The 14,888-nt window shown below is 40.2% G+C and overlaps 1 protein-coding gene across 5 annotated transcripts in view; it reads right to left on the bottom strand.

Annotated features, from left to right (window-relative positions):
* The window catches only part of LOC122798071, a 1,004,738-nt gene that overhangs the window by 474,295 nt on the left and 515,555 nt on the right, over positions 1 to 14,888 (bottom strand). For 4 of the 5 annotated variants that reach the window (XM_044066724.1, XM_044066726.1, XM_044066723.1 and 1 more), the window contains exon 5: positions 3,652 to 3,750. The exons of the other annotated variant lie outside the window; for it this stretch is intronic. In XM_044066724.1, coding sequence (XP_043922659.1) covers positions 3,652 to 3,750 — 99 coding nt within the window. The remainder of the gene's footprint in view (positions 1 to 3,651; positions 3,751 to 14,888) is intronic. 5 annotated transcript variants of the gene reach the window in all.

Below are 14,888 nucleotides of genomic sequence, written 5' to 3' on the forward strand. Positions count from 1 at the left end.
ATGAAGCTTTTCAAAAATGTATTCCTATTCCTACTATTAAGAGACAGCCTTAGATTACAGTATATTAACATATCATAAGATTATTTGGAAGCAAATCTGACATCCCATCCCTACCCAGTGCTTATCCACTATTCCTCTGGACCAGGATGTACATAGGTTTTTCACAATCCTTGAATATCTCTGGTTATCTAAATTTCTAACTCTACAAACTAATACAAAAACCTCATGCAAAAAAACCTACAACCACTATTTCTAAATCTACAAAGCTTAATCCAAACATTCCCTAATAAACACTACTAACAACCTAACTACAGCTCTGGACATATTTTATATAATCAAACATATTTACTAATTAATGTATGAAAATCCAGTTTAGCTAATACCTCACAATATTGGTAATCAGCAGTAACAATTATAGATTTTAACTTCTTATCCTATACAGTATTAGTTGTTAATTCCTAGAGAAAGCAAACAGTTGTTAAACATTGCTAGACAATCATAACCTTATTTTATTTAAATGTTCTAACTGCTTTAGATAATTGTCTTCCTTCAAAGGTAACAGTCTGCCAAAACTTGTAAAATACTTTAAGTAACACTAAAAACTGTAATACAGAGAGCATTTGGCTAAATAATTGTGTCCATATAAAGTACACTTACAAATACTATAGAGAAGAAAAAACTAAATGTGTCATTTTAAACATTTCAAGTTCACAGTTTTTCATAACATTTGTTATTTGTTATACTAACACCATCCTGTTATTCTATTGAACAAAGCATACACATACATTTCCCTAATTAAAAGTGAAAAAAAAACCTATCTAAAAGAGAAAAAAGAAAAAAAAGAAAGAGAGACATAATTACTATAATCTATCATTACACAATGTAATATCCCTTCTATTTTAATCAGTCCATTCACACTAGCATTTCCTACCTGTACAGCTGTACATTCCCACATATCACACTGAAGTCATTTACCCTCCAAACAAGTCCAGGAAGCTTCATTTTTTGATTCAAACAGTTTCTACAACTTCCCTGTAGTCCTTCCTGCTTGCTGAGCTTGTTTTATTCATTTCAAATTCGCGATGGGGGAACCAATTCGTTGAAATCAGTCCCCCTGCATCCTCCAAAGGACTTCCTGCTACTTCGTGGTTTGTTTACACTCGTTGAAGCCATAAATCCTCGGAAAAGCCTTGTGGACACGCTAGAACTTCGAGATAAGAGGTAATCAAGTGTTTCCCAGGGCCTGGTAAAAAGAAAAGAACAAACAAAGAGTTATAAAGCCTCGGATCGTCGTAGTTATGGAGTCCCAGTCTGTGTGATGCTGAAAAACAAGCCTGGATGCATTGATCAAACTTCTGAAGGTGGCAGTGCTTTGAAAAGCTTCAAAAAGGTAGGTTTTGCTTCTTTTTTAGTGTTTATTGAGTATTTAATACCATCCACTGTGAAAATTAAAGTATTAGGAAACTTCATTTAAAATCTGATGTTTTTTTCAATCAAAAACTTGCAGTATGGAGCTAGCATTTGCCTGGATTACCTTATTTGTATTGGTAAGTCCTGTGTCATGGAAATTTTATTATTTTGCCACATGATAAATCCACCATTCTTTTTGATAGTTAGAAGTATTTTGCTTGCATCTTGGTAATTCAGTATTTTGGCATAGACTGGTCTAGGTGCATTTGAAGCAAATGATTCTCTGATTGCTCTATGTGCTCTTTCTATAACAATCTGTTTAACACTATCAGAGTCTTTGAACAGTGTTTCAAGTATTTGTATTATGGTAGCATTAAGATCACTGTATTGAATTGCTTCTGGGATTCCTCTAATTATTATATTATTTCGTCTGGATCTTGCTTCCAGGTCTAATATTTTATTTTGCATGGTTTGAATGTCTGTGTCATGAGAGTCTGTTTTTTGCAGTATTATTTTATCTTCATTTTCAGCTATTCTGGTTTCAGATTTATCCATCCTTTCCAAAATCTGATTACATGTGGCACTAAACGTAAACATTTGAGTTGATAAATCTTTTAAGGCTTCTTGAATAGGTAATAATGCTGATTTAATTTCCTCCATGCTGACCGGTTGATCTGGTTTATTTGTTATTCCTGTTTTTGCAGTCTCCCTTTGTGTAACTGTTCTCTGTCTTTTTTTCTGGAGATTGCAAGGCTGATAGTTTAGTTTTAGAAGTTGTGGTTTCCATATTCTTGTCTTCCTTTGACATTTTGATAGACTGTAAGTGTTTTTATTCCAGGAGTAAGGTTTCAGCTGAGAGATATATAATTCCTTTGTTTGTTGCTCTGTTCAGAGTCAGACTGACCATCGGTTCCAATCCTGTTGTTACAAACTATTTTTTCTCTATTTTTTCCTCTCAGAAGCGAAGATAGATCCTAGCACTTTAGTTATTGTTGCCAATTAGTGTATTAGATCTTATGATAACTCCGCAGGGTTAATTTTTATTTCTGGTATCTGAAGAGCTGTAGTTTTGCAGTGTTTAAAGGATGGCGGCCATCTTTGAAAAAAAAAACGGATCTCAGCTTCTTACTAAGGCTGACCAGGGAGTTCCTCCAATCGTGGGATTTTACTCTTTTTTGCAACAGTTTCTTTCTTCTGTTGTAGAGTTTGTTTATGGCAGAAGACCACCAGATTGGCTTCCTTTTTTTGGAGGATAGCATCTTGGTTCTGTTCAAAATGGCCTTTAAGCTTTCTTCAAAGAAAGTAAAGCCGTTAAACACCCACTCAGGAGCATACTGCTACTTAAAAGAATCAGCTACACGTTTACTGTACTTTTGGGAAAAACAGAGATTCCCTATTTATATCTGTCAGACACTGTGCACTTTCAGCTTATTGCTCAGAACTGCAAAGTCAACATCATAGTAAGCCAGTGATTCCCTCAACAGCATCATACAGTATTGTGCCTGACAGAAAACTGACCGAGTCAAATGATGATATGTTACTGAAATGTTTGCATCAGTTAATTTAATTTATAGGCACTTGCAGTAGCTGATGTTTATTTGCCTTTTAAATATTTTTACAAGTTTCTTTGACTTTTTAAAGATGTTCCAGGTTCTCACTTTTAAGCTGTGAATGGGGTCAGTTGTAAGCAATTTAGTATTTTGCTACAAATTTTGTAGTGTGACTGAGAAAAAGATTATGTGCTGAATGAAAAGCGGTGTGGCACAGGAAACTGATTCTTCGATGAAAAAATGGATTCTAATCTGTGGTGGCCAGATCACTGAAAAATATTTTGAATCAGAAGATTTTTGCTTAAGAAAAGTGGTTGTACTTGGCAGGAGTTGGGGTGGATTTGCTGTTGCCAATGCATGGTATGCAGACAGGTGATCTGACATCACAGAAAGACTAGATGTGTAGATGTCCATTTCACTTGTTACTATCCAATATATAAACATACACCTTAACTTTCTGAATCCCAGATAATAATGTGTAATTAAAGGTGAACCACAATGACAGGCAGCACTGTTCTGAAAGGTGACTTTGAGGGAAGGCTGAATATTTGTTTTCACCTGGTCTGGTGTTTTGGAACTCTGGATGGGTGAAACAGGAATGTTGAAAACAGCGAGTGAATCACAAAAAAACACTTATGCAAATTACTTTTACATGTTCAGTAATGCATTAACTACCAGAATTTCTTTTTACCTTGTAGTTTAGATTGTCTACTTGACTTTTAACCTTATCTTCTGCTAACTTTTTGCTTTCCTCACATGTTTTCCCAAGAAGGAGTTCCATTTTGAGAATCTAAAATAAAAAATAAATTAATATATAAATAAACTAAACTCACTACCTTTTGCCAGCATTACAGTATGTACTTAAATTTGATGTCATACATTTTCTATTGTAGACTTTTAAACCATGTTTGAAAGGTTAATGTCTTTATTTATGCCCGACGTGGCAGTGCCCTTGTAGTTAGAGCCTGCTTTTTAGGTATACGTACATTTTATGTTCTCAGACACTTCATACAGAATCGGCTACAAACTTTTACAATATTTGCAGTTAACAGATTAGGAAAATAGGATCTTAGGAGCAATATCAGGTAAGTAATCACAAGGACCATAAGATGCCTAGCTATATACACCTTTAAGAAGACACACAAGCATTTCTACCTCCTTTTTTAAAATACTTTATAGTGCTCACTGCCCAAATTTTTTATTTATTTATTTATTTACATTTGTTGACCGGGAGTGTCCGACTGGATGTAGGTCCATTTTCAGTGGAGGCCCAGGGAGAAAGGCTCCACAGTTAAAATAAACAGACAGTAGTAACACTGGATTACATAGCAATTAACAATTTAACATAGCAATTACTTACAACATATTTACAGATGAAGAACATAGTACATCAGTAGACAACTAGAATCTTTATCTGTGAAGTACATAACAGATATTAACAAATGTTACAATAAGAAGTTCCTGCTGTATAATAAGTACTAGGCTTATGAGCATCTGAGCTTGCTATAATCAAGGTAGTTAATGGAGTGGAAAGAAAGGTAGTGGTTGGATGGGGTGGGTGATATTAGAGTGGGAATTGCAAGGGCATAGCCAGCATGTTTTTAGTTGTGCTTTTAGCAATGTTTTGAAGTGGGAGCACGATGGTATGGAGGTAATTGTGGGTGGGAGGGAGTTCCATAATTTGGCTATGGTGCAAGAGAATAGTGCTTCACCAGCAGAGTTATTGGCTTTAGTGATCTGCAAGAGAATTGAGCAAGGATGTGATAATCCCAGCATAAATTTGCATCTATCCATCCAATCATCAATATTAGCTTTAAAGGTAGTCAAACCAGTACTTTGTTTGATCTGTAGTGTTAATGTAGTCCACAGACTGGGAATATATTGAGCTAAGTACTCTCCATGGAGTCTTGTTTATTTGTTGGTGTAGACTGAGGTCCCCTGTGCAGGCTTTTGTAGAGCCACTGATTTTGCAAAAAAAGAGAAGGTGAAATATGATTAGGTCTTTCATAGCTCGAAAAACAAGAAACAGGCCACCTCTGAGTAGCTTGCAAGCTACTGACTATAATAAGAAGTTATGTACCTACCATAACATGGAGAAGGTGTAATCACCTCTCTATAGGGCTGACTGTGGTGACACTTAAACCTAAGAGAGAAAAATATAGGTAGTAAAAAAAAAGAGTGGGAGAAGGGAGAGAGGTCACAAAAATCTCTCCTCTAGGTCTGCTAGGGGAAGGGGGAAGGAGAGGGAGGGAGAGAAGACAAAAGAGAAACCAACTTGTAATGAGAAATGAAGGTATGAGGTGAAGCAAGTTGCTGCTGAACAAATAGAATCAATAGGAAGCCTATCCTGAAAGGCTATGGATGTGGCTAATGCCCTTGTAGAAGAGCTCTAGGCTTAGAGGGCAATTGTTGTGACACTTTAGAGACTGGGAGACACTAGAGATGCAAAAACTGGAAGATCAATAGTTTGATTCAGGTTTGTTTGAGAGGCCACTTTAGGCAAAAAAGATGGTATCAAAATATCTCTAACTGAGTGAGATATTAAGAGGAAACTACTAGCTGTTGGATTTGGAGAAACCACGCTGGTTCAGAAGAAAGAGAAAGGTGCAATGACGCCGATTGATGGAAACCAAACTTGTCGAGGCCAATAAGGGGCAATGAGAGGATCATTAAGGCCTTCAGAGCAATGGCTTTCCCATCAGCTGAGGGTATCAGTGGAAGGGGGGGCATACAAGGGATGACCTGGTAGGGGAAGAGGGTGAAGAACTAAGAGAAAAACCTGTTTGTGAATGTCTGCTCTGCTTTGTTCTGTGAGTGGCTGACTGACAGACTGACTGTGTCTAATCTTGCTATAAAAGTAATATATTTGACAAGACAAGACAGACGGCAGTCAGGAGCCAGTCGCCTAAATAAGGAAAACACCTGGAATCCCCCCTTGCATTTAGTGAACACTGGGGGCTGTAGTGAGACCAAAGGGCAGGGGGGCCCTGAACTGAAAATGACTGGCCCCTAGCCTGAGCGAAAGAGAAATCTCCTGGATCGCCTGTCACTTTGATGTGATAGTACGCATCCTGAGATCTATGGGAGCACATCCAGTAGTGTCCTGGGCCCCAGAAAGGGCAGACTGACTGCACGTGACCGAAATTTCTTTTTCTTTTCTTTTTTGTTGTTGTTGTTGCTGAGATCCAGTCCCCTGTTTTCTTTGGAAAAAAAGAAAAGCCAGGCTTTTGGGTACGAGAGATAATCTTCCCGACTGCCTCTGAAGGTGGACAGCTGAAAGTTACGTTAATCTGTCAGTACAGAAGAAAGATTTTAAGCCTTTGATTTTCTTGATAAGGAATCTTTGGGGCCTTTCTAGTTAGACAATATACTTTGATTAAAATCTACCAAAGGGGGGACTGTATTCAGTGTTAAGGAAAGAATACAGTGGCTGGGTGACTTCTTTGGATCTTGATATTCCTTGGAGAAACTGGGCCAGATAGAAGGATTTCCTGACTATGGTGGAAACATGATGAAATGAGAGAGTTGTCCACATAAGTACCCAGGTCTCTTATAACCACACCTATCTGAAAAAGAGTACCCTTTAAAACATATGAGGTGGGAACAGATTTTTTACCAAACCTACTAAGATGAACTTTTTTGTATTTAATTTGAGACTGTTTTCAGTACAACAGGTATATACATATTCTAGCACTTGCTAGAGCTGTGTAGTATCAATGGATGAGTGGATAACATTGCCGATTTTGCAGACATCACCACACTTCTGGGATATTGGACTGGATGTCTGCAAAATAAATGCCAAATAGGAGAGGTTCTGGCATTGATCCCAGTGGTCTACCACTTGTTACAATTTTACATTCATAGAGGGTGCCAGTAATTTTCACAACCTGGGATCTGTCAGATAGCCAATTTGCAATCCAGTGCAGTGGGCAAACAAAAGTTATGCACTTACCATAATGATAGAGCCATGTTGTCTGATTTTCATTTGGCTCAACTGTTGGTTGTCGGATCTGACCTTTGCACTGATCTTGAAACTTTTCAGTTCCAGGGTTCTGACTCCTCCCCTACCCATAATTCCCTGGTCTCTACCCTGCTACCTCAGATTGAGTTTTGCCCTCGATGAATAATATATCTGAACGTGTCAACAAAATCATTACTCTTAGTGAAAAAGGGAATGCTATTCTGACCAGTTTCTAAATGATATGAGCCAGGTCATGACATGGCAATAGATCACAGGCAGTGGTGACTGCTTATTGACAGGGAATGGCAAGACTAATTGGTCTTCAGAGTCTAATTAGTGACAATTTTGGCAGGGAGAAGGTAGGAGTGATGTTGAACCGGATGAAAATCAGACAATATGGATCTATCATTAATGTAAGTACATAAACTTTGCATCCAGTGTTGTCTATTTTCACCTGATTCAACTGTGGGACAGATTCTCAAGCATATAGTCCCGGCTGGAATCAAGGAAGAATATTGCTAAGAATGGTGGTGCCAAAGGATGAGCAAGAGCTGGATTGTTCATCCAGCTTTTAATATAACACAAATGTATGAACTGTTGACTAAGTAACAGCTGAACAGATATCATCAGTAGGAAGTTTGCTATTAAAGGCTGCAGATGTGGCCACAGCCCTTGTGGAACGACTTTTTGGCTTAGACTGTAAGGATAAACCCTTTTTTGTACACAAAGGTAATACAATCTGATAACCATTTAGACAAAGTCATCTTAGGGAATACTTTGCCCAGTTTTTGTCTGGATAATGTCACAAAAAGTTGATCAGACTTCCTGAAAGGCTTAGTTCTATGAAGACAGAATCTGAATTGACGATGGATGTCCAGCAAATGAAGCATGTACTCTCCTTTATTAGAAAATCATGGAATAAAGACTGGTAGATTTATAGCCTAATTCAGATTAGCTTTGGATGCCACCTTGGGTAGGAAAGAAACATTAAATCGCTGTGAAACCCTATCCTTATAAAAAACTAGGTAAAGAGGTCTACAAGGAAAGTGCTTGCATCTCTAATATATGCTTAACTGAAGGGAGAGTGACCACAAATATTGTTTCCCAGAATAGAAATTTCAAATCCACTGTAGCTGCTGGCTCAAATGGCAGTTGAGTTAATGCTTGTGACATGATAGTTATGTCCCAAGGAGGCAGGCTCTCTGATTGAAGGCCAAGGAAGGAAAGTCCCTTTAAAAAGGCTTTGGAAATCTTCAACAAAGCATTAGAAGAGTTGTTCTGGCCAATGTGAAAATTAGAGGTGGCTGTCAGCTGTACCCTGATAGAGTGGCTAGATCCATTGAGAAAAAGTTCTGATAATACTCTGAAATGAAGAAAACAGGTGCCAAAAAGGGGTCTAGACCAAATATTTTCCATCTGCTATGGTACACCTTAGTGGTGGCATGTTTTTTGAGGCTAATACCATAACAACTGAGGGGGAAATCTGGCAGCTTTGGCTACCACTAGAATTTAAGGAACCAAGTGTTTTTGAGTTCATGGCTTTCTGATCTGGGGGAGTGAGCCCGGATAAGCAAGACAAAAGATCTGGATATTGATCCAGTTTCCAGGAATGATGTACTAGACCAGGCGACAGGAATAAAAAACATGTCTGCTGATGACAGAAGGGGGCAATGAGGATAACTCTGGCAGTGCATGTTCTTACTTTCTGTACAAATGTGTTCATTATGGGCAATGGGGGAAAGGCATAGTGGAGACCCTGGAGTTATTTGTGGACCTGAACATTCCTTGGTGACTGTCCCTGTGGAGGAATCAAGGCAAAGTAGCTACTCCACTTGTGGTTTAGATGAGATGCAATAAGATCACAGCAGGGCTGGCCCCAGTGACTGAAGATCAAGTTCATTACTGTTGGATTGAGGGAGTACTCTTGAGGCCTGCTCAATTTGTCTGCTAGAATACTGGATGACCCTGGGATATGCATTGCTACAAGAGAACAGTGTGAAGACATCTCCCTTTGTCAGACTCTCATGGCTTCACGGCATGTTTGCTGATTTACCAGACCACTGACATATTGTCTATACTTAATCAGACCTCTGGGGACACTGTCCTGAAAGGCCTGCAATGGTAGGACAGCTTAATCTCCAGGGAACTGATGTGATGATTTCCCTTTATGTGTGATCATGTGCTCTGAACCATCTTTCCTTTGTAATGTCCTTCACCCTAGAAGGGAACTTTCCATTGTCACAATTGCCACTGGGGAAGTTGTTTGGAATGGACTTCTGTTCATCACTGAAGGAGACATTATCCACCAAGATATATGCCATCTGCAGATCTGAGTCAATTTTATTTTGGCGTGGAGTGGATGGATTCTTTGAGACCACTGTACCATTAAATCCCTTTTAGTATCTGTCATGAGGGATCATGAGAACTGTGGGTGCCAAAAGACCCAAAAGTTGAAGGATCAGCCTTGGGTGGTGAAGAACTTGTATGGCAGGGAAACAAAGAGAAAAGAACGCTGGACATTGGAAAGTGGGCAACCTGTAAGGTCATGTCCAGGTGGCATCTATAAATTCTACCTGTTGAGAAGGTATAAGCTGTTTCTTGGGAATGTTGGCAGTGATCCCTAGCTCCTGCTATATTCGGAGGAAAAAGGTCCTGGTGGTGTGATAAGAGACTGTCGGTTGTAGCTGCGAGGAGCCAATTGTTGAGATGTGGGAAAATATGGATCTCTAGCAGGCAGAAGTGCACTGCTCTTAAAACCATGACTTTGGAAAACACCTGGGGGGGGTGCTGAGATGAGTCCATAAGGCGGGGCTCTGAACTGACAGTGGTTGGCTCCCAGACGGAAAAGGAAAAAATCTTCTTGAACGGTTCTCTATCTTCACATGATAATATGTGTCCTTATATCAAGCACATCCAGTCATCATGTCTCAGCAGAAGCAAAATAGACTGTAGCATGACCATATGGAATTTTGTCTGTTTGACATAACGATTCAACTGACTCAGGTCTAAAATGGGCCTGAGGTCCCCTCATTTCTTGGGTACTAAAAATAACCACAAGTAGACTCCACATTCTATCTGGTCTGTGGGGACCGGTTGGATGACTTTTCCTAGTGGCTTGGAAATCTTTACTGCTGTAAGTTCCCACTGACTGCATGGGACATCGGGGAATTCTTTCCTTTTTGACAGAGGAAATGGAAAATGGTAGAGAGTAACCTCTGGAGATAATGTTTAACAACCATGAATCTATGGTTATGTTTTGCCGGGTTTGTCGGTGCAAAGATAAGTGTCCCCAGACTGCCTCCAGAGTGCAACAGGGATGCTGAAAGGACTTTGAGGAATGGTCCATGAAAACCCTGAATCTGTGGTCTGCCCATGCCCCTAGGGTGATGTCCATTATTATTATTATTGCCTCCTCCTCCTCTGCCACAAGGGAGTCCATCTCCAGGAGTCTTCTGATAAGGACTCTGTGATTTCCTGAATCACATTCTTTTTTCAGCCCACTGATTCCTAGAGTAAAATCTCTGGGGCATGGAGAATTGGATGTCTACTGCAGAGAGAGTCTTACCATCTTGCTGACGTCTACTGAGTGCTTCTTTAATTTTGGGCCCAAATAGAGTTCACCCATCAAAAGGAATGCTAATGAAGGATGTCCTGAAGCTTTCAGAAAAGTTGCAGAGACGTATCCAACCATGCTGGTGAATGGCAATGCTGGTGTCTGCAGCCCTAGCTGTACCATCATCTGTGTTTAATAGAAGTTGCATGGCTATATTTGATTAAGTTTAAAGGGTGGACAGCTGTGATTCCACTGTCTTCTGGACATCCACTGGTAATACCTCTGAGAGAGACTTGAACATTTCCTTATCAAGTCTCTCTGAAATCTGGTAGCACGAGCTAGATGGTTCAGCACCCTGACAGTAAAGGTCGCTGAAGCACAAGTCCATTTTCCAAAGTGGTCTACTGCCCTAGACTCACTATTAGGGGGATGGACTGATGAACTCTCTTTGGATAGTTAATTTTTTGAGGTCGGTGCTACAACCATCAAATCTATTGGAGGACCCTTGCTCCAATGTTTCCTGTCTGTGGTGGCAGAGAGAATTTTGTCTGTATTCTTTTGGATAGGCTCTACCATGTCAGGGTCCCTCCATGCCTGTTGAACCATCAGGTTAAAAAGTGGATCAACGGATGTTACCACCCAGGAGGAAGATGAGCTGGAACCAAAAGCTTCCAGGAACACAGATTCATCAGAAGAACAGCTAACTCTGGACCACCTCCATCTCTGTTTCTCCAATTCCAAAATCTCACCAAATGTTAAGTCCTCAGAGGAGGATATTGGGGATTCATAACCCTCATCCAAACCAGTGTTTTCTATGACAGATTCAGGTCTAGGTGTTTCTGTTTGCATGTCTGTTTTCTATGAACCATCTGAAAGGTAATATCAGAGGGTTCAGAATCAAAATGGGATATAACACAGCTGAAAACCTTGGAAGCCTTTGGGGAATGATGGTCTCTGACAGAAGGATGAGGAATAGAAGCTGATCCAAGCTGGGGTTCGGATGGCACTGACTTTGAAGACAGGACCTCATCCTTCAGCATCAATAGCACTTGATGGAAATCCTTGAAAAGCAAAGAAGCCACTAGCTCAGTAGGCTCCCTCCTGATCTTGGAACAAATGGAAACCTTGGAATTAATGTTTCTTGATCCAGAGGCTGATCTTGGAACTAAGCTATTTAATGCCAAAGCTCTGAGGGAAAGGGATATCTCCAACAACTTTGGGGTAGACCCCTCCCCTGAGCTTTGACACTGAAGTTTTGGTTCCAAGCAGATCTGAACATGTCAGACCCCAAAGAAGAAAGGAACCAGTCAGCATTGAAGTTACCTGAACTATTGATTCTGACAAAGATGTTCCAGGGAAGATCGGATCTGAAGCTACCAGCACCTATGGATGAACCTGTACTAAAAAAGAACATAAAGGAGGGTAGATGGACATTTGTTATGTTCCCAGAGCACTGTAGCAAGAGAACCCCAAGCAGTATCTGAATCCTGAGAAATTTTCTCATCATTTTGTCGACATCATATTTGGTCAAACTTCTCAAAGACCTGGACAGCAACACCATCCATGGTGGTCTGGATTAGAGCTTCTCCTTAAGAATAGAATAGTGAAGTCTAGGGCTGACCAGTTCCAGCAAGCACTGGGGCAGAGTCAGAGATGTATGGCGCCAACAGACTGTGGGCTCCAAAAGCCTTGATATCTTAGGATTAGATTCTGACAACTGGGAAGGATCCGGAGACCTCTTAAGGACTTCTTGGAGGAGTCCTCTTTCTCCTTTGACTTCTCCTTAGGTTTCTCTTTGTCTGCATCTGGTTTCTCCCTGGCTTTCTTGTCCTTGGTCTGGGAGATGAAGAAGAATAGAAAGCATTAGGGACAGCAGACCCTGTCTAGTGAGGAAGGAATCCCTTAACAATCAATTTTTGATGCTGAGCTAAACAGTATACACACAGGAGAGTGGGTCTTGGAGGGGGCAACTTATGCCCACATTCCATGCACTTTTTAAATTCTTGGCCATTAGCCATAAGGAAAAATATAAAGCACACACAAACACACACACACACACACACACACACACACACAAACACACACACACAAAATAATTATTGGCTGACTAAACTTAGGACAACTATTCTAAGCACTTCTGAAAAACACACAACTTTGAAGAATATTAACTTTTTATCTAAACAGCCCTCGGAACTGGAAAACTAAAGACAGTTTTATGCTAAACTAGAAAGAGTACAACTCTTTCAGTAAGGGAGTAGTTTCAGAAAAGTACCACAAAGGATACTCAGTAAAGGAGCTCTAGAACACATGACCAAACACTTCAGGTGGCAAAGGAAATCTGAGTTAGTGGGGTAGAGACCAGGTAATTATAGTTAGGGGAGACTCACAGCCCTGGAACCAAAAACCTTCAAGATCGGTGCAGAGGTTGGATCAGGATGGCTTTGACAACCAACAGCTGATTTAATAGACAACACTAGATCATGGAGTTTACATTAAGTTTGTCTAATTTTTTTAACAATGCTAGCATAGGGGATAGTGTCAAAAGCCTTTGCAAGATCAAGATAGGCAGAGTGCAATGAGTGACCACTGTCCACAGCCTCTGTAACATTTTCAAAGAAGCTTACAAGGTTCAGGAGACAGGACCTGCCCTTCACAAAACCAAAGTGACTGGGATCTAGAGCTATTAAGTTGCCTGTGTCTGAACAAATGAGTTCTGCTATGATATGTTTCATGGCATGGCATACAAGGCTGGGGAGGCTGATTACAATTGCCTGGATCTGTAAGAGGGGCCACCCTTGTTTTGGGGAGGTCACAGTGGCTGTTCTCCATGCATCAGGCACAAACCTGATTTCCTTATGGAAATAAATAAATATGGTTTACCTTTACAATATCGCAACACACTTGTGTGACTCTTTACTTACCCAATTTTAAATGTCAGAAACTGCAAAGCTGAATGCTCAGAAGAGCGAACCTGGTACACAAAAAAAGTCGACACAGGAATGTCAACTTTGTGAGAAGCACCCATCACTTCTGGATGTCTCTGACACTGTTATACAGGGGGACAAGCCCCCCCTTGCACCCCACATTCCCTGCTAATTATATATACTAATTTCAAGATCACACTACAGTGAGGGAACAGGTAGATGTCCCAATCCCCACTGTAGTGTGATCTCTACTCAGAATGCTGAATTCACAACAGCGAATGTACACTAGCATTCGCTGTTATGAGCTCAGCATTTTGTCGTCCGCTAATTCGAACTGTTGAAAACAGACTTTCTGGTAATTGACTACAGCAGCATTATAAAAGAAAGGTGAAGAGACAGATTACATTAAATGTAGCATTTGCCAGACAATCCCACAGATTCAGAGAAATTCTCTCCTCCAGCATTGATTGGTTAACATGGATCTGCCAGTTAGTGATGTTTAAAATCTCTGATTCAGAGGCAAAGTATAGGTGCAAAGAGGAACACCTTATTAGCAGCTAATTATCATGTCTCTGAACTGAACACCGCATTGTCAGACCTGACTGCAGAAGTGTTTCCCTACCATTCACACATAGCGGGTGCACAGGCTCCTTCCAGCATAGTCATACACAGTCCCATAATCACACCCAGATGTTCATTCTCTCACACACACACACACACACACACACGTGCACTGCACATCCATATACACATTCACGCAGCTGCAAACACCCACAGACATGTTCACACTTTTCACACACTTTCACAAACTGAGTTACACAGTCACACACATCCATCCGTGCAGTCTCATTCATCCCCTTACACACATGGCCATACACATACACACACAGAAACATTAATCACTCCTATGGACTACAGAATTTGCACGTGACTTTGTCAGCGAGATTGCTCTTTGGGCTGTGGTGAGTTCCATAGCAAAACTGTAGCAAGAAATAACTATCTAAATTGCTCAGGCTTACCATGTTGCAGAAGCCTTCAAAACTAAAACTTCTGAATGCAGTAAGCCTTTCATACTACCAGTGAATATATGCTACACTAAACTGAAAGGCATTATTTTGGCATGCACATGGGTATACCACACCTCTCAACCTCTTAGCCAGAAAATTCTGGAGAAAAGTCAAATATAATGGGAGGACAACAGCCCAAAATCAGGGGCAGATTTTAAACATTGCTCTTGTAAACTTAGTTGCTAGAATAGCAGGTTTTGCATTAACATGCATTTTCCTAAGGATATGAAGTCTGAAACTCAAATATCTGTCATTACTTAGTGGCTGCAGTCCTCACTGATTTGCCAGAAAACCTGAAAAATTCTGGACATTCTGCAAAATTCTGGACAGATGGGAGGTATGCATATTGACTGCACGCATTTCAGTGATAAACATTTAAACAGAGTTATGCAGTATTACAGTTTTATTCCTTGTCTTGTTTCA

The sequence above is a fragment of the Protopterus annectens genome, chromosome 3.part1 (assembly GCF_019279795.1).
Source record: "Protopterus annectens isolate FY-2018-M chromosome 3.part1, PAN1.0, whole genome shotgun sequence".
In the NCBI taxonomy this organism is placed as follows: domain Eukaryota; kingdom Metazoa; phylum Chordata; order Ceratodontiformes; family Protopteridae; genus Protopterus; species Protopterus annectens.